General features: G+C 48.0%; 1 protein-coding gene across 1 annotated transcript in view; it reads left to right on the top strand.

Annotated features, from left to right (window-relative positions):
* The window catches only part of LOC142303385 (sodium-coupled monocarboxylate transporter 1-like), a 99,752-nt gene that overhangs the window by 53,130 nt on the left and 22,526 nt on the right, over positions 1–24,096 (top strand). The window contains exon 9 of the mRNA XM_075344691.1: positions 16,698–16,807. Within this exon, the coding sequence (XP_075200806.1) occupies positions 16,698–16,807 (110 nt within the window). The remainder of the gene's footprint in view (positions 1–16,697; positions 16,808–24,096) is intronic.

Genomic DNA, 24,096 nt, shown 5'->3' with positions numbered 1-24,096 from the left:
CCCACTAGTGCAAAGATATTTGCAGCACCTCTACCTGCATTGCACACTCAAACTCATTGTAGCTAAGCCATTATACTATTAAACACTGAGTGTACCTAGTGGCATCCTAAACGTGGCTATTGGACTTCTGTATAGTCCCACTAGTGCAAAGATATTTGCAGCATGTCTACCTGCATTGCACACTCAAACTCATTGTTACTAAGCCATTATACTAGCAAACACTGAGTGTACCTAGTGGCATCCTAAACGTGGCTATTGGACTTCTGTATAGTCCCACTAGTGCAAAGATATTTGCAGCACGTCTGCCTGCACTGCACACTCAAACTCATTGTAGCTAAGCCATTATACTAGCAAACACTGAGTGAACTTAGTGGCATCCTTAACGTGGCTATTGGACTTCTGTATAGTCCCACTAGTGCAAAGATATTTGCAGCACCTCTGCCTGCATTGCACACTTAAACTCATTGTTACTAAGCCATTATACTAGCAAACACTGAGTGAACTTAGTGTCATCCTAAACGTGGCTATTGGACTTCTGTATAGTCCCACTAGTGCAAAGATATTTGCAGCACGTCTGCCTGCATTGCACACTCCAACTCATTGTAGCTAAGCCATTATACTAGCAAACACTGAGTGAACTTAGTGGCATCCTTAACGTGGCTATTGGACTTCTGTATAGTCCCACTAGTGCAAAGATATTTGCAGCACCTCTACCTGCATTGCACACTCAAACTCATTGTAGCTAAGTCATTATACTAGCAAACACTGAGTGTACCTAGTGTCATCCTAAACGTGGCTATTGGACTTCTGTATAGTCCCACTAGTGCAAAGATATTTGCAGCACCGCTGCCTGCATTGCACACTCAAACTCATTGTAGCTAAGCCATTATACTATTAAACACTGAGTGTACCTAGTGGCATCCTAAACGTGGCTATTGGACTTCTGTATAGTTCCACTAGTGCAAAGATATTTGCAGCACGTCTGCCTGCATTGCACACTCCAACTCATTGTTACTAAGCCATTATACTAGCAAACACTGCTGCCAGTTTAAGGGCCGTAGTTGCATTGTCAGGGATAATTATTGTTGTTTATTCTGCTGTTAATAAAGCTAGACCACCGCTGCAATCTACACCACCTCTCAATTTTGACTACCACATTTTAAGTGCACAATCTTGTCGCAATCAAAATGAGTGGCAAAATGACAGATGCTGGTGGAAAGGGGAAGAGGCGTGTTGGCAAAGGAAAAAAAGGGTTTGTCCGTGGGGAAGGTGGCAAAGCTCCATTAACATCTGCTGAAGATATACCATCTACCAGTAAAAGTAAGATGTCTACTACTTACCGTGGACAATCCGATGTGCTCCCTTTTTTACGGACACGGACAACTGGAACAAAGGTAGATGATGGCCAAAAAAGGAAAATGCTTGAATGGATCTCAAGTGGTCCAACAAGTGCCCTCTCCGCCACCTCAACTACCGCATCCAAAAAACACCAGTCCTCTGAGTTGTCATCCCAATCAAACTTGCTTTCTCCCAGCTCTGAAGTCTCCATCCGCCCTGCACAGTATGGTGGAACTGAGATGGCTGAGTCTGCAGAGCTGTTCAGTCACACTATAGCCTGGGAATCAGAGGTCTGCTCCCAACCTACAGTGAGTACAGAACAGGAAATGGTCTGCAGTGATGCCCAGAACCTTTGTGACTCTGATTCAGGCTGTGAGGACCAAGTTTCTGAGCATAATGTTGACCCTTTGTCACAAACTGTAACACCTGTTGTTATAGACAATGAGGAACATACTGATGACGATGAGACGCAGATACCAGATTGGGATGACAACTTAAATATTCGGTCAGGGCAAGAAGAGGCTCGGTCTGAGGGTGAGGGGAGTGCAAACACAACAATTGATGAGGAAGTTCTAGATCCCACCTACTGTCAACCCACAGTCAGGCCCTCGAGGAGGTCAACAGAGGTGATGGAGGAGGATGCAACTGATGACGAAGTTACCTTGCGCCTTCCTGGACAGAGTCGGAGTACTGGTAGCACGTCTACAACTGCATCCTCAGCCACCACTCTGCCTCTGAGCACTAGTCGGGGTGGATCAACAGGTCGCATGCCCTCTAAGCCTTGCCTAGCCTGGTCCTTTTTTGACATAGCAAAAGATCGCCCAAATTATGTGATCTGTAAAATTTGTCATGGTTCTCTTAGTAGAGGTCAAAACCTCAGCAGTTTGACAACTTCTTCCATGAATCGTCACATGAATAAATATCATATGTCCCGGTTTGAAGCTCACCGTGCTGCAATGCGGCCTAGCGGAGCGAACCATCCACCGCCTGCCCCTTCCAGTGCATCCGCGCACTCTTCATCTTCTAGGACTGTGGGGACAGCTGTCACACCTGGTTTTCCACGCACAACTTCCACCACTGTAACCGCAACAGGCAGTTTGCTTGTTAGGTCGTCAGTTGGTTTGGAAGGGGAAACAAGTGCGTGTGTACAGCTCTCTCAGACATCGATAGCACCAACGTTGGATGAAGGCGACATCATGTCTCCGCCTGCATTTTGCTCACAAAGCTGCATTTTTCCAGGGACACCCTACTCAACACTGTCTACACACAGCAGCCAGATCTCTGTCCCTCAGATGTGGACAAATAAAAGGCCATTTCCTGCGACCCATGACAAAGCTAAGAGGTTGACTTTATCCCTCTGTAAGCTCTTGGCTACCGAAATGCTGCCTTTCCGCCTGGTGGACACACAGGATTTTAGAGACCTTATGTCTGTCCCTGTGCCTGTCAGGTTTCCAGGTTTTCCAGTTCTCTTTTGAATGAGCTTGCCCTCGGTTAACATGGAGTTTACTGTTCTGTTGCCCTACTTCCTGTCCAGCTGCTTAAAAGGCCGCCTCTAAGCCTAGTCCAGTGCCTGAGTATACTGCTTGCTGTGTGCTCCTGCTTTGCTGATGCTAATCCTGTTTGCCTTTGGATCCTCCTAAAGACTACCGACCGACCGACACTGGACCTTACCCGGTTTCTCAAGCTGTGCCCGGATTCCGTCTGCCATCTTCGGTCAGCACTCTGCCCGGTTCTCTCTGGTTCGTAACCACTCTGGACATTCATTCCGTACGGACACTCCTGGACTTTTACCGCTTGCCCCTTGTGTCCCGGCTGCTGCGCATTTAGGCCTTCCGGGGTGATTGCCGGACAGTCCCTGTATAGGGGTTCGCTCTGGTGGTCTCCCTGGGGGAGTCCGGTGCGTGGTCCCGGGAATTCCCTTCGCTCCGTTTCGGGAAGGTATTGTGTGTATTTGTACCGCTGTGTTTTCCGTTGTGTATCTACCGTGGTTACATATTATAAAATATCTTGTACCAAGAACTCGTCTCTGATTGTCATTGCCCTACGCTATCGAAATCCTCAGAACATATATAAGTATTACATTATACTCAGGCCATAAGAGGATTTCGCTGGGGCAATGACTGAGACACGAGTAGATCAGCTCTTCTCCATGATTAACTCCCTGCAGCAGGAGATGGAGGCGGTGCAGAATAAACTTAGAGATGTGGAGGCACAGCTGGGCCATGATCACCAGGTACTGGGGCCGGCTATACAGGATTTGCAAGTCAGAGTGGAGGCTCAGGAAGCCGTCCCCACTACGTCCGTATCAGCGGCCGGTATGCCTAGGTTACCCCCATTCCGTTTCAATGGTGATCGTAGTCAGTTCCGTGGATTTGTTAACCAATGTATACTGTTTTTCGATGTACATTCTCATTATTACCGTTCTGATCGGTCAAAGGTGTTATGTATCATCATGTTATTAACCTCACGAGCACTGGCTTGGGCTAATCCCATGATAGAGAATCGGGACATCCGTTTGAATCACCTGGATGACTTTCTGAATGCAATGGCGCAAATGTTTGATGATCCGAATCGCCGTGCTACCGCTGAAGCGGCTCTCCTTTCCTTACGTCAGGGAAAGCGTTCTGTCGTTGAATACGCCACTGAGTTCAAGAGGTTAGTGGTAGACACCGACTGGGGAAACAATGCGTTATTGTCAGTTTTCAGAAAAGGGTTGTCCGGTACCATCAAGGACGAGTTAGCTCGTTCCGAATCTCCAGGGGATTTTGAACTGTTTCTCCAGCACTGTGTGCGCATTGATACCCGTTTGACGGAACGTAGACAGGAAAAATGGGCAGCTGTAAACCGTGTAAACAATATTGCGTTTCCTTCCAGAGAACCCGCTCTCAGGACGCCACGGGAGGCCGAGGACGTACCTATGCAAGTGGACTCTCTGCAAAAACGAGAGACCAATGAACGTCGTGAACACCGGCTCCGTGAGCGTTTGTGTTTCTATTGCGGTCAATCGGACCATTTCTTGATCGACTGCCCGAAACGTCCAAATCGCCCAAATAAGGTATTGGCAGCCATGGCGGAGTGTGACAACACGGACGCAGAGTCCGATATCTCTGAGGCAAGTGGACACTTGGATGCGGTGTTTCCCTTGACGGTTATGTCTACCTCACCGAAGGACTCAGAGGGGAAATATACCCATTGCTCACTCCCCATTCAGATCCGTTGGGAGGGACAGCTAATTCCTACCTCTGCAATGATAGACTCTGGGGCAGGGGGAAATTTCATGGACTCTTCCTTTGCCAGGAAACACGGTATCCGGACCCAGCAAAGATCCTCACCGGTTACCATGGAGACGGTAGACGGATCTCCGTTAATCTCCGGACCAGTGGATCGGGAAACCGTACCGCTCGAATGCGTGATGAAGCCAGGTCAGCAGGGGACCCTTGTTTTCATGATAATTTCTTCTCCTCATTTTCCGATTATTTTAGGTATTCCGTGGCTACGGTCTACAAATCCCGTCATCGATTGGGAGACTAAAGAAATATCCTTCCCACCACAGAGTGGTCCGACCATTTGTCCAACTGTTCCGGTTCCAGTAACATCAAATACGGAGGGCACTGTACAGGTACCTGTTTTACCCCCGGTTTACCGTGACTTCGCTGACATATGCGACAAAAGAAAAGCCGATCAGCTTCCCCCGCATAGACCGTATGATTGCCCCATAGACTTACTCCCAGGGGCGGAGATTCCGTTTGGTCATGTCTACCCGTTGGCGGCACCTGAGCTAGAAGCACTAAAAGAGTATATTGATGAAAGCCTAGCCAAGGGATTCATTCGTCCGTCTACCTCACCCGCAGGGGCACCCATCTTTTTCGTGAAAAAGAAGGAGGGGACTCTGAGACCCTGTATTGACTACCGGGAACTGAATAAGATAACCATCCGGAACCGGTATCCGTTACCGTTGATTCCTGAGCTATTGGAGAGGGTCCAACAGGCAAAAATATTCACCAAATTAGACCTCCGTGGGGCATATAATCTGCTTCGTATACGTCCCGGAGACGAGTGGAAGACCGCGTTCCGATGTCGGTACGGACATTTTGAGTACCTAGTGATGCCTTTTGGACTTTGTAACGCTCCCGCGGCATTTCAACATCTAGTTAACGATATTTTTAGGGATATCATGGACCAATTCATGGTGATCTATCTGGACGATATCCTAATCTTTTCTGATTCTTTACAGGAACACCAGGAGCACGTTAAGACCGTACTTACCCGGCTGAGGGAAAACCACCTGTACATTAAACTGGAGAAATGCGAGTTCCACTGCTCACAAATACAATTCTTAGGTTATGTCATCTCTCCTCAGGGACTGAACATGGAATCTAGCAAGATACAAGCCATTCTCGACTGGCCGGAACCGGGAAACATCAAAGAGGTACAACGCTTTGTCGGTTTTGCCAACTTTTACCGACGTTTTATCCGTAACTTTTCAGAGATTGTTCGTCCCATCACTCTGTTAACCAAAAAAGGACAGAAGTTTGTGTGGTCCGCCCAGGCCCAGGAAGCATTTCATCGTCTCAAGGTATGTTTTACCTCAGCGCCAATATTAGTACATCCGAATCCAGCACTTCCCTTTATCGTGGAGGTTGACGCTTCCGACTATGCATTAGGGGCCATTCTTTCTCAAAGGACTGGGGACAAGAGTCTCTTGCATCCATGTGCCTTCTTTTCCCGCCGGTTGTCCCCTGCAGAAAGGAACTATGACGTTGCGGACAAGGAATTATTGGCGATTATTTCCGCTTTCAAGGAATGGAGACACCACTTACAGGGAGCCGCGCAGCAAGTGATAGTACTCACAGATCATCGTAATCTGGAATTTCTTAAGTCTGCCAGGTGCCTGTCTCCACGGCAAGCCCGTTGGAGCCTATTTCTTAACCAATTCAATTTTATCGTTACCTACCGTCCAGGTTCACGTAATGGGAAAGCCGATGCCTTGTCCCGAATCCACGCCGTGGACTCCGTGCCTGGAACCCCGTCTCAGACCGTGTTATCGGATGCCAATTTCGTTGGAGTAATCCAGGACCAGGACTTGTGGAAGGACATCAAGCTGGCCTATGATGGTGACGTATTTCTTGCTGCCCCCCCGAATGATGTAACTCTTGTTCTTCGGAATGGTGTGTGGTTGAGAGAGCGACGCATTTATGTCCCGGAGGCCGTAAGACTTCGGGTTCTCAAGTTGGTCCATGACTCCGTGTTGGCTGGTCATAGGGGGGTACTGAAGACGCAGGAATTTCTGAGCCGTTTTTTCTGGTGGCCTACCTGTTTAAAGGATGTGAAGGACTATGTCCACTCATGTGTGGTTTGTGCCCGGTGCAAGGTCCCTCGTGTGGCTCCTACGGGACTCCTCCAACCGTTACCCGTGCCATCTCGCCCTTGGGGGTCTATCTCCATGGATTTTATTGTGGACTTGCCAGTCTCAGGCGGGCACAATGCCATTTTAGTGGTGGTGGATCGATTGACTAAAGCTGCTCACTTCATTCCGTGTACCGGTCTTCCCTCAGCCGCAGAGACAGTGGATCTGTTTATCCAGAACGTATTCCGATTGCATGGGGTACCAGACGAGATCATCTCTGACCGGGGCGTGCAGTTCACGTCTAGATTCTGGAAGGGGTTTTGTACGGCACTCCAGATTGATGTCTGTTTGTCTTCTGCATACCATCCTCAGACAAATGGACAGACCGAACGGACGAATCAAACCCTGGAACAATACCTTCGATGTTATGTCAGCCATCTCCAAGACGATTGGTTGAAGATGCTTCCGTTGGCGGAGTTCTCATACAACAACACTCAGAGCAGCTCCACTAAGGTAACGCCCTTTTTCGCTAACCTGGGTTACCATCCGACTGTTTTGCCTAGGTCACCGGTTGCTGTTTCGGTGCCAGCGGTGGAGGACAGATTGACAGAACTACGACAAAATCTGGAGGTTCTAAAGGACACTATGGCTACGGCCCAGGAGCGTTACAAGAGGTCGGCAGACACTCACCGGAAACCGGCACCCATGTACAAGGTAGGGGACTCTGTATGGTTATCTACCAAAAACCTGAGATTGGGTGTTCCTTCGCAGAAGCTGGGACAAAAATTCATCGGTCCGTTTAAGATCACCGGGATCGTGAGCCCTGTGGCCTGTCGGCTACGGTTACCGCACCATCTAAAGGTACACCCGGTTTTTCATGTGTCTCTCCTCAAACCCGTTTCCCCTAATACGTTTCATGGTCGTGTTGTGCCTCCTCCTCCGCCTGTGATGGTCGACGGCGAGGAGCAGTTCGTGGTTGAGGACATTATTGACTCCCGGCTCCATCGTCGTCGGCTTCAGTATCTGGCACGTTGGCAGGGGTACGCCCCCGAGGACGATTCCTGGGAACCGGTGGGTAACATTCGGGCACCCCGGAAGATTGCTCAGTTTCATCGACGTTTCCCGGACAAGCCAGGCCCTGATCCGTCCTGAGGCCGTCTCTGGGGGGGGGAGTAATGTCAGGTTTCCAGGTTTTCCAGTTCTCTTTTGAATGAGCTTGCCCTCGGTTAACATGGAGTTTACTGTTCTGTTGCCCTACTTCCTGTCCAGCTGCTTAAAAGGCCGCCTCTAAGCCTAGTCCAGTGCCTGAGTATACTGCTTGCTGTGTGCTCCTGCTTTGCTGATGCTAATCCTGTTTGCCTTTGGATCCTCCTAAAGACTACCGACCGACCGACACTGGACCTTACCCGGTTTCTCAAGCTGTGCCCGGATTCCGTCTGCCATCTTCGGTCAGCACTCTGCCCGGTTCTCTCTGGTTCGTAACCACTCTGGACATTCATTCCGTACGGACACTCCTGGACTTTTACCGCTTGCCCCTTGTGTCCCGGCTGCTGCGCATTTAGGCCTTCCGGGGTGATTGCCGGACAGTCCCTGTATAGGGGTTCGCTCTGGTGGTCTCCCTGGGGGAGTCCGGTGCGTGGTCCCGGGAATTCCCTTCGCTCCGTTTCGGGAAGGTATTGTGTGTATTTGTACCGCTGTGTTTTCCGTTGTGTATCTACCGTGGTTACATATTATAAAATATCTTGTACCAAGAACTCGTCTCTGATTGTCATTGCCCTACGCTATCGAAATCCTCAGAACATATATAAGTATTACAGTGCCCCAGTGCCAGATGCCCAGTCGCCACTACTTCTCTAAGATAGGTGTGCCCGCGCTACACCAGCATGTCGCACACAACATCACCGCTTCCTTGAGAAACTCTGTGTGTCAACGGGTGCATTTCACCACCGATACTTGGACCAGTAAGCATGGACAGGGACGTTACATGTCGCTGACTGGGCACTGGGTAACTATGGTGATAGATGGTGAAGGGTCTGCTGCACAAGTCTTGCCGTCCCTACGACTTGTGTGTCAATCCTCTGTCTGTCCAAGTTCCGCCACTGCTTCTGCCTCCTCCACCTCATCTGGGTCCTCCACCTCCGCCCCAAGCCTGCCTGGTCAGGCCACCAGCGTTCTCACTGCGCAGAAGGAATCACGCACCCCTCATTACTATGCTGGCAGCAGAGCGCAACGGCATCAGGCGGTCTTGAGCTTGACATGTCTTGGGAATAAGAGTCACACAGCTGAGGAGTTGTGGTCAGCTCTGCGGTCCGAGTTTAATAAATGGTTGTCTCCACTCAACCGGCAGCCTGGTAAGGCCGTGTGCGACAATGCTGCAAACCTGGGTGCGGCCCTTCGCCTGGGCAAGGTGACACACGTGCCTTGTATGGCTCACGTGTTGAACCTTGTTGTCCAGCAATTCTTAACACACTATCCCGGCCTAGATGGCCTTCTGACCAGGGCACGAAAACTGTCTGCTCACTTCCGGCGTTCAACCGCCGCAGCTGAGCGACTTGCATCGCTCCAGAAGTCTTTCGGCCTGCCGGTTCATCGCCTGAAATGCGATGTGCCGACACGCTGGAATTCGACTCTCCACATGTTACAGCGACTGTGGCAGCACCGTCGAGCCCTGGTGCAATACGTCATGACGTATAGCCTGGGCCAACGAGATGCAGAGGTGGGGAAGATCACCCTGATGGAGTGGTCTCAGATCAAGGAACTATGCACCCTTCTGCAGAGTTTCGACATGGCGACGAATATGTTTAGCGCTGACAATGCCATTATCAGCATGACAATTCCAGTCAGTTACATGCTGGAGCACACGCTAAACACTATTCGGAGTCAGGGGGTGGGACAACAGGAAGGGGAGGAACTACAGGAGGATTCATATGCGCAAGACACAACAACATCACCAAGGTCCAGACGTTCATCATCACCAAGGCGGCAGGCATGGGACCATGGGGGACAGGGATCAACAAGGGCGCATGGTAGCAGGCGAGATGTTGAGGAAGGTGCAGGAGAACATGAAGAAATGGAGGACGAACTGTCCATGGACATGGAAGACTCAGCGGATGAGGGAGACCTTGGTCAAATTTCAGTTGAAAGAGGTTGGGGGGAGATGTCAGAGGAAGAAAGAACGGGTAGCACCTCTATGCCACAAACACAGCGTGGACTTGGTCCGCATGGCCGCGCAAGACACATGAGCGCCTTCTTGCTGCACTACCTCCAACATGACCCTTGTATTGTCAAAATTAGAAGTGATGATGACTACTGGCTTGCCACACTATTAGATCCCTGGTACAAGTCCAAATATTGTGACATAATTCCAGCCATAGAAAGGGACGCACGTATGCAGGAGTATCAGCAGAAGCTGTTACTCGATCTTAGCTCGGCTTTTCCACCAAACAACCGTGCAGGTGCATGGAGTGAATCTCCCAGTTGTAACTTGACAAACATGGGACGGTCTCGTCATCTTCAACAGTCTACCCGTACCAGTAGCACCGTATCTGGTGCTGGTAACAGCAATTTTATGGAATCTTTTCAGAATTTTTTTAGACCGTCCTTTGCAAGGCCACCAGAGACAACAAGTCTGACACAGTCAACGGCTGGAGAGGATGATACAGGAGTATCTCCAAATGAACATCGATGCCATGACTTTGCAAATGTAGCCTTGCTCATTTTGGGCTTCAAATCTTGAAAAATGGCCAGAGCTCTCAACTTACGCCTTGGAGATTTTGTCGTGTCCAGCTGCCAGCGTTGTCTCTGAACGTGTCTTCAGTGCTGCTGGGTGTGTGCTGACAGATAAGCGCACGCGTCTGTCCAATGACAATGTGGACAGACTGACGTTCATCAAAATGAACAAGTCATGGATCCACAAGGAATTTACTACCCCTGTGTCATCCTGGGGAGAGTAAATGCTTGTGGATTTGGAATGTGCTTGATGCAAATCAAAACATCCTGTTTGCAACTAGGGCACAAGTGCTGCCACTGATGGGGTGTCTGTGTGGCCCAATTTTTGGAAAAAAGGGAGACTCCACTTGGAGTAACCCTTGCTTACATTGTTTTTAAAAGAAGCCAAGATGAACAGAGCTGGGATCAGGAAAGACTTTGCTACCTACCCCGGTGTCATCCTGGGGACGGTTAAGAATAGCGTATTTTTGAATGTGCTTGATGCAAATCTAGCTGTGAAGTGTACAACTAGGGCACAAGTGCTGCCAATGAATGGGTGGGTGTGTGTGGGGCACAATTTTTGGAAAAACGGGAGACTTCGCTTGGAGTAACCCTTGCTTACATTGTTTTTAAAAGAAGCCAAGATGAACAGAGCTGGGATCAGGAAAGACTTTGCTACCTACCCCGGTGTCATGCTGGGGACGGTTTATTATGGCGTATTTTTGAATGTGCTTGATGCAAATCTAGCTGTGAAGTGTACAACTGGGGCACAACTGCTGCCACTGAAGGGGTGGGTGTGTGTGTGGCCCAATTTTTGGAAAAAAAGGGAGACTCCGCTTGGAGTAACCCTTGATTGCTGTGTTTTTTAAAAGGAGCCAAGATGAACAAGTCATGGTTCAGCAAAACTTTATCTACCTACCCCAGTGTCATCCTGGGGACGGTTAATTATGGCGTATTTTTGAATGTGCTTGATGCAAATCTAGCTGTGAAGTGTACAACTAGCGCACAAGTGCTGCCACTGAATGGGTGGGTGTGTGTGGGGCACAATTTTTGGAAAAAAGGGAGACTCCGCTTGGAGTAACCTTTGCTTACATTGTTTTTAAAAGAAGCCAAGATGAACAGAGCTGGGATCAGGAAAGACTTTGCTACCTACCCCGGTGTCATCCTGGGGACGGTTAAGAATAGCGTATTTTTGAATGTGCTTGATGCAAATCTAGCTGTGAAGTGTACAACTAGGGCACAAGTGCTGCCACTGAATGGGTGGGTGTGTGTGGGGCACAATTTTTGGAATAAAGGGAGACTCCGCTTGGAGTAACCCTTGCTTACATTGTTTTTAAAAGAAGCCAAGATGAACAAGTCATGGTTCAGCAAAGACTTTGCTACCTACCCCGGTGTCATCCTGGGGAGGGTTAATTATGGCGTATTTTTGAATGTGCTTGATGCAAATCTAGCTGTGAAGTGTACAACTAGGGCACAAGTGCTGCCACTGAATGGGTGGGTGTGTGTGGGGCACAATTTTTGGAAAAAAAGGGAGACTCCGCTTGGAGTAACCCTTGCTTGCTGTGTTTTTTAAAAATGATCCAAGATGAACAGAGCTGGCATCAGGAAAGACTTTGCTACCTACCCCGGTGTCATCCTGGGGACGGTTAAGAATAGCGTATTTTTGAATGTGCTTGATGCAAATCTAGCTGTGAAGTGTACAACTAGGGCACAAGTGCTGCCACTGAATGGGTGGGTGTGTGTGGGGCACAATTTTTGGAAAAAAGGGAGACTCCGCTTGGAGTCACCTTGCGGTGTTTTACATGATTTTAGAAGGGCATGCCATGCCTATATCTGTGTCTCGTCCTCTTTTTCCTTGTCCAGCTCTTTTGTTTTCGCATGAGTATATGTCCTTGTCACTTTCCCATGTGTTTGTGTTGTGTTGTGAGTTGTTTGTCACCTTTTGGACACCATTGAGGGTGTTTTCTAGGTGTTTTTATGTGTTTGTGAATGCCTGCCATTGTTTCCTATGCGGTTCGAGTTCGGTTCGTCGAACGTTCGACGAACCGAACTCGAACGGGACCTCCGATCGGCGAACCGACCTCGAGCCGAACCGGGACCGGTTCGCTCATCTCTATTCAGCAATAAGTTTGCTGAGGTTTACATTCCCCAAAGTGACAGCTGCATGGATGAGTCCCTAATACATTTCAAGGTGAGGCTTAAATTCCGGCAATACCTGCCTAGTAAGAGGGCCAGGTATGGAATTAAACTCTACAAGTGGTGCAAGAGTACAACAAGATACACCCACAGATTTTAGGGTTCATGAAGGGAAGTATATCCAGAACCAACCCTCTGAATACCCTCCTGACCTGTGAGTGAGTGTGACAATTGTGTTTGGATTTGGTGCATTGCTGGATAAGGGTTATCACCTCTACATACATAAGTTTTACACTGGCATCCCACCCTTCAAATCCCTCTCTGCCAGAGCTACTGCGGTATATGGTACTGTGCACAAAAATCAGAGCGGCCTCCCTAGGATGCTAATTGAGCAGCTGCTCAGAAATGGTGAGAGCAGAGCCCAATGTATTGTCAACGTGCTTGTGGTCATGAATAAGGACAAGAGGGGTTCATCTACACAGGTCCACAAATCAAACTGTGTCCTGAGGTACAATAGAAACATGGGGAGAGTTGATCTCTCTGATCAAGTCCTCTAGCCCTCCAATGCCAAGCAAAAAGCTAAGATGTGGTACAAGAAGCTAGCCGGGGACATGATACAGATAGCAATGTATAATGCTTACATGCTATCATGATGTGCATATCAGACCCCCACATTCCTTCAATTCCAGGAGGTAGTGATCAGGGCCCTAATATTTGGAAGTCAGGAAGGAAATGGTCGCAGTACGTCCAGAACTGAAGGTTCCTGTATAGTGCCAGGGCAACATTCCCCCGGTGAGGTCTGTGTATTAATGAAAACCTGGCCTGTGTATTAATGAATGATTCAAAGTCTATCACTCATCCATGGACTACTACGTTTATTTCATACTTACTCCAATTTATTTCACGACTGGATGTGCTTTACATAACTTACATAATCCAATCTGAAGCACAATACACAACTCACATATGCCAACCTGACTCGCATATGCCATGCTGATGCACTCCACTCAACTCACATATGCCAACCTGACATACCCTATACAACTCACATATGCCAACCTGATGCATTCTACAGAACTAACATATGCCAACCTAATGTACTCTACACAACTCTCAAATGCCACCACATTATAAAATTCACATACCAGGAAAACAATTGATCAATTCCAATATAGGGTCACTTGTGGGGTATTTCTACTGTTTAAGCACATGAGGGACTCTCTTAATGCGACATAACACCTGCTGATCATGTCATAAAAATCTACATTCAAAATGTTACTCCTTCCTTTCAGAGCTCGACGGTGTGTCCAAACAGTATTTTCCCACCACATATGGGGTATTAGCGTACTCAGGAGAAATTGCACAAGCTTTCCATTTTCTGCTGCTATCCTTGTAAAAATGAAAAAATGTTGGGGTGTAACAATATTTTTGTGGGAAAAATGAAATTTTTTCATGTTTACAGTTCTACTTTGTAAAATTATGTGAAGTATCTGTGATATCAAGGTGCTTACCATATGTCTAGATAAATTCCTTGTGGGGTCTAGTTTCCAAAATGGGGTTACTTGTGGGGGGTTTCCACTGTTTAGGCACGATATGGCATCCTCTAACAATTCCTGCCAATTTTGTGTTCAAAAAGTCAAATGGTGCTTCTTCCCTTCCACATCCTGCAATGTGCCCAAACAGTAGTTTTCTACCGCAGATGGGATATCAGTATACTCAGAAGAAATATCCTTGTGAAAATAAAAAATTTGGGTCTAAATCAACATTTTTGTACGAAAAGGTAACATTTTCATTTTTACTTTCCACACAGCTTTAGTTCCTGCAAAGCTACTAAACTTCTTGGATGTGTTTTTGAGGAGTGTGACGGGTGCAATTTTTAGAATGGTGTCACTTTTGGTTATTTTCTGTCACCTCAAAGTCACTTCAAATGTGATGTGGTCCCAAAAATAAAATGGTTTTGGAAAATTTGGGGGAAAATTGAGAAATAAACTATTTTTCATAATAAACTAAAAAAAAATGATGTTTGAATAATTGCGCTGATGTAAAGTAGACATGTGGTAAATGTTGTTTATTTACTATTTTGTGTGACAGAACTCTCTGGTTTAAGGGTATAAAAATTCAAAGATGAAAAATTGTGAAATGTTTGCCAAATTTCCGATCTTTTCAGAAATAAACACAAAAAATATCGGCCTAAATTTACCACTAACATGAAGTACATTATGTCACAAAAAACAATTGTGAATCTAATATTTTGCTTTTCTACTCCTCTCGTCCTGAAATATAGCTCCTCTTGTTTGTATGTAAATCAAGTCGTTAGCCAAGGGGTCATGGACCACATGAAGACGTCCACAGAGAAGAGTTGAGAACCATGCCCTCTTGGCTAACCAGGCCAAATTAACATACAAGGAAGAAATTGACATTTGGCGGCAATAACACCATATTAACCCCTAAGGACTGCACAATTTTTGTTTTTTAAGCCTTCACTCCCCCCACCCTTATTCCAAAAGCCATATTTTTTTATTTTTCTGTCTACATAGACATGTTGGGGCTTAGTTTTTTTGCAGGACGAGTTGTACTTTGAAATGACACCAACCATATTATCATGTGATATTGGAATGCAGGAAAATTTTAAGTTTAACAAATGGCAAAAAAGAGCATTTTTTTTTATTATTGTTTTTATTTACAGCATTAATTTTATGATAAATTTCAAAATATGATTCTTCAGGTCAGTGCGTCTATGAAGATACCAAACATGCATACTTTTTGTTTTATTTTTATAGTGCAAAAAAATTAAGAAATTTTTAAAAACAAACAAACATTTTGCCTGTGACTCAATTTTCTGAGATTTGTAACGTTTTACATTTTTTGGGATGTGGACCTGTGTGATGGCTTGTTTTTTGCACCCTAAGCTGATTTTTTACTGATACAATTTTCTGGCCGATATGGTTTTTTGATGGCCTATTATTACATTTTTTTGTGTGGTTGCAATGGCCCAAAAACCGCAATTTTTGCATTTTATTTTATTTTTTTTATTACACCATTTACAAGTCAGATTAATTTATTTTATATTTTGACCTATCAGACTTTTATAAACGCAGTTATCTCAAATGTGTATTTTTTTTCATTTCTTAATTTTTAATGGTGGAATAGGTGAGGAATTTGAACTTTTAGATTATTTTTTCATTTTTTTTTAAAACTTTCCTCTGTATTTGTTAGTCCCTTAGGCCACGTGCACACATTGAGTATTTGGTAAGTTTTCAGCCTGACTATTTGTAAGCCAAAACCAGGAGTGGAACAATTAGAGGAAAAGTATAAGGCTGGAGTCACATTAGCGTATGGCATCCGATGAGAGAGCAATGGATGCGATATGCTAATTACCCTTGACTCAGGCTCTGCTGTGAGCCCGAGCCAAGTGTCATGCGACTGTGACCTGATCTTGCGATCAGGTCACAGCTGCGAAGGAAAGGGCGGGCGCTGCGGAGGAGAGGGAAGGATTAATCTCCCTCTCTCCTCCATTGACAGCCTGTACGTATATCGCACTGCACTTGGATGTTTCTCTCGTACCCATAAACTTGAGTGGGTGCGAGTGACACAGCTCTTGCAGTCAATCACAGCATGCTGGTTTTTTTTCCTTAGTCCATTTAGGGATGAGGAAAAACTTGCAGATCTGAGTTGCAGCATTGTCTAACATGGGTCCGAGTCCAATGCGAGAGTTTCTCACATTGCACTGATGCGTGTCATACGCAAGTCTGTCTCCAGCCTAGTAGAAACACAAGCACCACTTCTGTGTTTATTACCCACTCCTGGTTTTGGCTACAAATACTGAGGTAAAATACTGACCAAACACTCAACGTGTGCACGTGGCTTTAGAGAACTTTAACCAAAATCATCTGATCACTTGTGCTTTATACAAAAATGCCATAGTATTGCTCTATGGTCCCTATGAATTCCAACCATGGGCTAGCTATCATAAGTGACCCTATCATTTGGGCAAGGTGTTTTCCTGTAATAAATATGTCATATCCATTTTGCCCCAAGAGTTTCTTATGTAGCAACTTATGTAGAAACCTATCTCCAAGAACAAACATAATGTTCACCAACAATGTTGATTATCATGCTATATCATCTCACAGAGCTGCTCATGTTGATTTGTTGTTTCTTTCTTTAGCACCGTGTCATCGAGTATTAATGCACTGGCTGCAGTAACTGTAGAAGACCTGATAAAACCATACACAAATTTTTCTGAAAGAAAGCTATCATGGCTGTCAAAAGGAATGAGTGAGTCTCTATTTTTTTTATTATATAGTACATTTGCTGTATATTGATAGTTTGTATCTGGAGAGAATGGAATCACTTTTATCTAGTAAAAAGTAAAAAGGTACAGTAAATCATTAGGTGATGTGATAGTGGAGGTCAGTGTCCTCTTTGGATTACGCTGTTCCATACAAGATTTGTATTGGAGACATGAGTAACTAATCTTACATACCTTTCTGTTACTGAACACGGAAATGACACTGAAAATGCGACATTGGTTCTTTTTTGGAAGGTACGTTGGGAACAAGAACAGAACGTTGAGTTTAATGACATTTTCACGATTCAACTATGACGTCAGTTTATCTCTTGTAATCCGTTTCTGGATCGTCTACTCTGATCATCCGGTAGCAATCTACCAACATTGCAGGGCACTATTTACCATTTACCTTTGTAATGCTTCTCATATCCTGATGAAAACATCACCTGTATTCATAAATAAGTGCCCTCTATTAATGGGAAAGACATCTAAATATTAATAGAAAAGGGGTGGACAGTCATTACCTAGGTGTCCGTGGGAGACTATGCCCATTGGACAAGACTGACCCAATAGGCTAAGATTAATTATGTTCAATATTAATACAGTATTAACATATTATTATTTTATTGCATAATGTTGAGCAAAATTAAATTTATTGCCTAGCTGCTACTGCTATTACAAGTTACGGTAGGGCTTATTGTAACTTGTATTCTTATCAGCAGCAGCTAATCAACACCATATAATTTACTGATTTGTATAAAATTTATAAAAAGCAGTCAATTATCCTACTCCTGTTATTCAGGCTTGTACCATGTTCAAGAGCCCTTCCACACAGTGGCGTAACTAGAGTTTGATGGGCCCTGGTGCAAAATTTGGACCGGGGCCCCTCCTCTACGTACACCGACACTTAGGGGTACTTTACACATTGCTACATCGCTACCGTTATATCGTCGGGGTCATGTCGTTAGTGACGCACATCCGGCGCCGGTAGCGTCATCACAACGTGTAAATCCTAAGTGCGACGATGAACGAGCACAGAAGCGTAAAAAAATCGCTGATCTGTGTAACGTCGTTCATTTCCTTAATGTCGCTACATCAGGAGATACGATGTTGTTTGTCGCTCCTGCAGCTCCACACATCGCTGTGTGTGAAGCCGCAGGAACGACAAACATCTCCTTACCTGCGTCCAGCAGCAATGCGGAAGGAAGGAGGTGGGCGAGATGTTATGTCCCGCTAATCTCCGCCCCTCCGCTTCTATTGGCCGGCCGCTTAGTGATGTCGCGGTGACGTCGCGGTGACGTCGCTGTGACGCCGAACGCACCTCCCCCTTGAAGAAGGGATTGTTCGGCATCACAGCGACGTCGCCGACCAGGTATGTGCGTGTGACGCTGCCGTAGCGATTATGTTCGCTACAGCAGCAAGCACCAGATATCTCATGCACAATGGGGGTGGGTGCTATCGCGCTGGACATCGCTAGCAAATGCTAGCGATGTCACAACGGGTAAAGTACCCCTTAGGGTACGGGATAATCACACTGGCACTCGGGGTACAGGATAATGATGCTGACACTTGGCTCTTACCCTCAGCACCCAGGTTTCCCATGATCTGAAATCCCTCTATCAGCACACAGATTTCCCATGTTCTGATATCCATCTTGTCCTCAGCACCCAGCTTTCACATGCTCTGCTAAACATCATTCCCTCAGCACCCAGCTTTCCCATATCAGAGCATGGGAAGCTGGGTGCTGAGAGATGTGCAGCAGAGCATGGGAAAGCTGTGTGCTGAGGGAAAAAGCCTTTTTCCTTCAGCACAAAACATTCAAATGCCATGCTTGTATCTTTGTCCCCCCTCGTATATAGTTCTCCAAATACTATAATGGCCCCCACATAGCCTTCCATATAGTATAAAGGGTCCCACATAACCCTGCACATATTAGAATGCACCTCCATAGTCCTCCATGTATTATAATGCATTTCCCATAGTCCTCCATGTATTATAATTAAGCCCATAGTCCTCCATAAATTATATTGCACCACAGTCCTCTATGTTTTATAACGCACCCCCATAGTTCTCCATGTATAAAGTAGCCTCCCTCCATATATTATAATGTAGCCCCCATAGTACTATATGTATTACAATGCAGCCCCATAAACCTTCATATTGTATTATGCAGCCCCATACTCCTCCATGTATAATGCACCCTTAGAGTCCATGTATAAGGTGTCCTTCATGTTTATTATGCATCCCCATAGACCTCCATGTATAATGCAGCCCCATAGACCTCCATGCATCATGCAGCCAGTCCCCCCAGGGCCTCCATGTGTCATTAAGCCAGCCCCCCCACGGCCTCCATGTGTCATGCAGCCAGCCCCCCCAGGGCCTCCATGTGTTATGCAGCCAGCCCCCCAGGGCCTCCATGTGTCATGCAGCCAGCCCCTCCAGGCCTCCATGTGTCATGCAGCCAGCCCCCCTGGGACCTCCATGTGTTATGCAGCACCATAGACCTCCATGCATCATACAGCCAGCCCCCCCAGGGCCTCCATGTGTCATTAAGCCAGCCCCCCCAGGGCCTCCATGTGTCATGCAGCAAGCCCCCCCCCACAAAGCCTCCATGTGTCATGCAGCCAGCCCCCCCAGGGCCTCCATGTGTTATGCAGCCAGCCCCCCAGAGCCTCAATGTGTTATGCAGCCAGCCCGTCCAGGCCTCCATGTGTCATGCAGCCAGCCCCCCCCCCGGACCTCCATGTGTTATGCAGCACCATAGGCCGCCATGCATCATGCAGCCAGCCCCCCCCAGGGTCTCCATGTGTCATGCAGCAAGCCCCCCCAGGGTCTCCATGTGTCATGTAGCCAGCCTACCCCTACCAAGGACTCCATGAGTTATGCAGCCAGCCCCCCCAAGGCCTCCATGTGTCATACAGCCAGCCCCCCCAAGGCCTCCATGTGTCATGCAGCCAGCCCCTCCTAAGACCTCCATGTGTCATGTAGCCAGCTTCCATGAGTCATGCAGCCAGCCCCTCCAGGCCTCTATGTGTCATGGAGCCAGCCCCCCCCAGGACCTCCATGTGTCCTGCAGCTAGCCCCCCCAGGTGTCCTGCAGCCAGCCCCCCCAGGGCCTCCATGTGTCATGCAGCCCCCCCAAGGGCCTCCATGTGTCCTGCAGCCAGGCCCCCCCAAGGACTCCATGTATCCGGCAGCCAGGCCCCCCAAGGACTCCATGTGTCCTGCAGCCAGGCCCCCCCAAGGACTCCATGTGTCCTGCAGCCAAGCCCCCCAAGGACTCCATGTGTCCTGCAGCTTGCCTCCCCGTGTACTCACTGATTTATAAAAAAAAATAAAAAAAACAAGTACTCACCTCTCAGCTCTGTCCTCACCTCTACTTGTTTCAGCGCTGCTCGTCCTCACTTCTGTTCTCGTTCCCCCGTGGCTCCGGTCGGTGTCCTCCCGTCCTGCGCTCTGTGCACTCAGCACAGCAGTCGCACAGGAGTGACGTCACCGCGGAGGCATGGGGGAAGACTGATGATGCATAGAGCGGCTCTATGCAATATCACAGCCGGGAGTGCAGTGACGGGAGTGCGGTGACGGGAGCGCGGTGATGGGAGCGCGGTGACGCCGCCGCTGACACCAGGCAGGGGGGCCCGGTGTCAGCGGCGGCGACCGGGTCATATAGCTCCTGCCACGCCGCGTGGTCTGCGGCAGAACAGACACATGCAGCAAGCCCCCCCAGGCCTCCATGTGTCATGCAGCCAGCCCCCCCAGGGCCTCCATGTGTTATGCAGCCAGCCCCCCAGGGCCTCCATGTGTCATGCAGCCAGCCCCTCCAGGCCTCCATGTGTCATGCAGCCAGCCCCCCCGGGACCTCCATGTGTTATGCAGCACCATAGACCTCCATGCATCATGCAGCCAGCCCCCCCCAGGGCCTCCATGTGTCATTAAGCCAGCCCCCCCAGGGCCTCCATGTGTCATGCAGCAAGCCCCCTCCCACAAGGCCTCCATGTGTCATGCAGCCAGCCCCCCCAGGGCCTCCATGTGTTATGCAGCCAGCCCCCCAGGGCCTCAATGTGTTATGCAGCCAGCCCCTCCAGGCCTCCATGTGTCATGCAGCCAGCTCCCCCCCTGGACCTCCATGTGTTATGCAGCACCAGAGGCCGCCATGCATCATTGCATCATGCAGCCAGCCCCCCCAGGGCCTCCATGTGTCATGCAGCAAGCCCCCCCAGGGTCTCCATGTGTCATGTAGCCAGCCTACCCCTACCAAGGACTCCATGAGTTATGCAGCCAGCCCCCCCAAGGCCTCCATGTGTCATGCAGCCAGCCCCCCCAAGGCCTCCATGTGTCATGCAGCCAGCCCCTCCCAAGGCCTCCATGTGTCATGTAGCCAGCTTCCATGAGTCATGCATCCAGCCCCTCCAGGCCTCCATGTGTCATGGAGCCAGCCCCCCCAGGACCTCCATGTGTCCTGCAGCTAGCCCCCCCAGGTGTCCTGCAGCCAGCCCCCCCAGGGCCTCCATGTGTCATGCAGCCCCCCCAAGGGCCTCCAGGTGTCCTGCAGCCAGGCCCCCCCAAGGACTCCATGTGTCCTGCAGCCAGGCCCCCCCAAGGACTCCATGTGTCCTGCAGCCAAGCCCTCCAAGGACTCCATGTGTCCTGCAGCTTGCCTCCCCGTGTACTCACTGATTTATAAAAAAAAATAAAAAAAACAAGTACTCACCTCTCAGCTCTGTCCTCACCTCTACTTGTTTCAGCGCTGCTCGTCCTCACTTCTGTTCTCGTTCCCCCGTGGCTCCGGTCGGTGTCCTCCCGTCCTGCGCTCTGTGCACTCAGCACAGCAGTCGCACAGGAGTGACGTCACCGCGGAGGCATGGGGGAAGACTGATGATGCATAGAGCGGCTCTATGCAATATCACAGCCGGGAGTGCAGTGACGGGAGTGCGATGACGGGAGCGCGGTGATGGGAGCGCGGTGACGCCGCCGCTGACACCAGGCAGGGGGGCCCGGTGTCAGCGGCGGTGACCGGGTCATATAGCGGCTGCCACGCTGCGTGGTCTGCGGCAGAACAGCGCAGCTCCTCTCTCACAGAAAGGAGCTCGCTGCTGATCTGCCGGCTGCGGGCACCTAACTGCCCGGGTCCGGTCGCATTGGCGACCGCTGCGACCGCAGTAGTTACGCCCCTGCTCCCACACAGTATGATGACCCTTCAGCCTCCCACACACAATATTATGCCCCCAGTCACCCCCACACAGTATGCTTTTCCCAAAGGTTCCCAGACACAGTATACCCACACCTCTGCATACAGTATGATGTCCATCTCCATAGCCCCCAAACATTATGATGTCCCTACAAACCTCCCACACAAGAAGAATGATGCCCCCACAGCTCCCAACACATTCGATGGTCTCACAGTTTCTACACATAGTCTGATCTCCCACAGGCCATTAAGACAGTATTATGCCCTCCAGACCATACGAACCATCACAGCATGATAGCCCACACAGGACCCCACATAGTATGATGCCCCCACAAATTATGAACCCCCACAGCTCTCCACACAGTATGATGACCTTACAGATCCCCAAATAGTATGATGTTTCCACAATGCTCCCACACACAGTATGATGCCCCCATAGTCCTCAAAACAGTATAATGATTCCCCAGATGTCCCACACAGTATTGGACCCCACAATCTCCTACACAGAGTATCATGCCCCCTTGGCTCCACGCACACACAATATGATGGACCCCACATAATATGATAGTCCACAGTCGCCCACACAGAATAATGGCACAGAACCTCCACACTGTATAATGGGCCCATAGCCCCCCACACCATATGATGACCCACAGGTCCTTACACATAGTATACTGACCCCACAGTTCCACACACAGTATAACCACCGAAACAGTATTATTTTCCCCTCAGCTCCTTACCCAGTATGAGTGTGATGTCTTCATATATTTCCCTTATAAATGAAAGACATTCAAAAAAACAAATATTACTCATCTCACCCCCATTAAATTGCGCACTACTTTGGTCTTTATTGTGTGTACTGGGGCTCCTCACAGCAAGCGCGATTTATTGACTTCATCAACTCTGCTGAGTCTAAATCGCACAAAGGTGAATGGTAAAAGAAGAACACTGTCAGCCATCATTTATTTCACCAGAATCTGCAGACCCTGAGGATGCAGGTACCGGTGAAATTGGGATACCAGGAAACAAGGGGTTAAGGGGAGAGAGCGATCATCTGGGGCAGCCCATGGGCGACTGTTTTTAGTCTGTGGGCTGGACAATAACATCCACAGGGCCAGATGTGGTTCATGGGTTACAGATTGCCAAGGTCTGAAATAGAGGATATGCAGTTTAAAGGACATTCTGCAGCCTGTTTTCTTCTATACCACTAAACGTTCTTCAACAAGCTGAAGGAAATATCCAGCTCTGACATATTCTAACAAACTAGTCTTACTTTTGCTGTTATTAAACCAACGCTCAAATTCAAGTCTAATATGTTAAATTAAGTTTAATTCGTAGGGATAGAATAATGACTTTATCCAAAGTAATAAGTGGCTGATACACTACATTATTCTGGCCTGGTGTAAATGATGATTGACATGGCCAGTCCTTCTTTTATTGAGTTAATATGTCACGACTGTGCCATTAATGGAGATGACATAAAATGTAATGCTAAACATGCAAACTATGAATGTAAGAGTATAGATATACATCACTGCTAAAGGAAATGTAAGAACAAATTGAGATATTTAGCATACAAAAATGGCCATTTCTATATCTGCCCAGTATCTATTTTTATAATTCATGGAGCTAACAACAGAATGATTCTTGTACTGTATAAAAAAGATTTCAATGACTGCATAGGTTTTTTTTGTTTTGGTTGCATATGCTAATGGAATGAATGTAAGGCAGCATGTGTCCGTTGTGCAAATGTACTCCCTTCAAACTGACTTAAGGTGGTGTCACACATAGCGATGCAGCAGCGATCACAACCAGCGATCTGACCTTATCAGGATCGCTGCTGCGTTGTTACATGGTCGCTGGTGAGCTGTCAAACAGGCAGATCTCACCAGCGACCAGTGACCAGCCCCAGCTGGCAGCAACGCGTGAAAGCGCAACTAAGGTAAATATCGGGTAACCAAGGAAAGCACTTCTCTTGGTTACCCGATATTTACCTTAGTTACTAGCGTCCGCCGCTCTCACGCTGCCAGTGCCGGCTCCCTGTTCCCTGCACTCCTAGCCTGAGTACACATCGGGTTAATTACCCGA

This window comes from Anomaloglossus baeobatrachus, chromosome 4, assembly GCF_048569485.1.
Source record: "Anomaloglossus baeobatrachus isolate aAnoBae1 chromosome 4, aAnoBae1.hap1, whole genome shotgun sequence".
Classification (NCBI taxonomy): domain Eukaryota; kingdom Metazoa; phylum Chordata; class Amphibia; order Anura; family Aromobatidae; genus Anomaloglossus; species Anomaloglossus baeobatrachus.
Note: the sequence above shows the minus strand (reverse complement) of the source record. Positions and strands in the feature narration are given on the sequence as shown.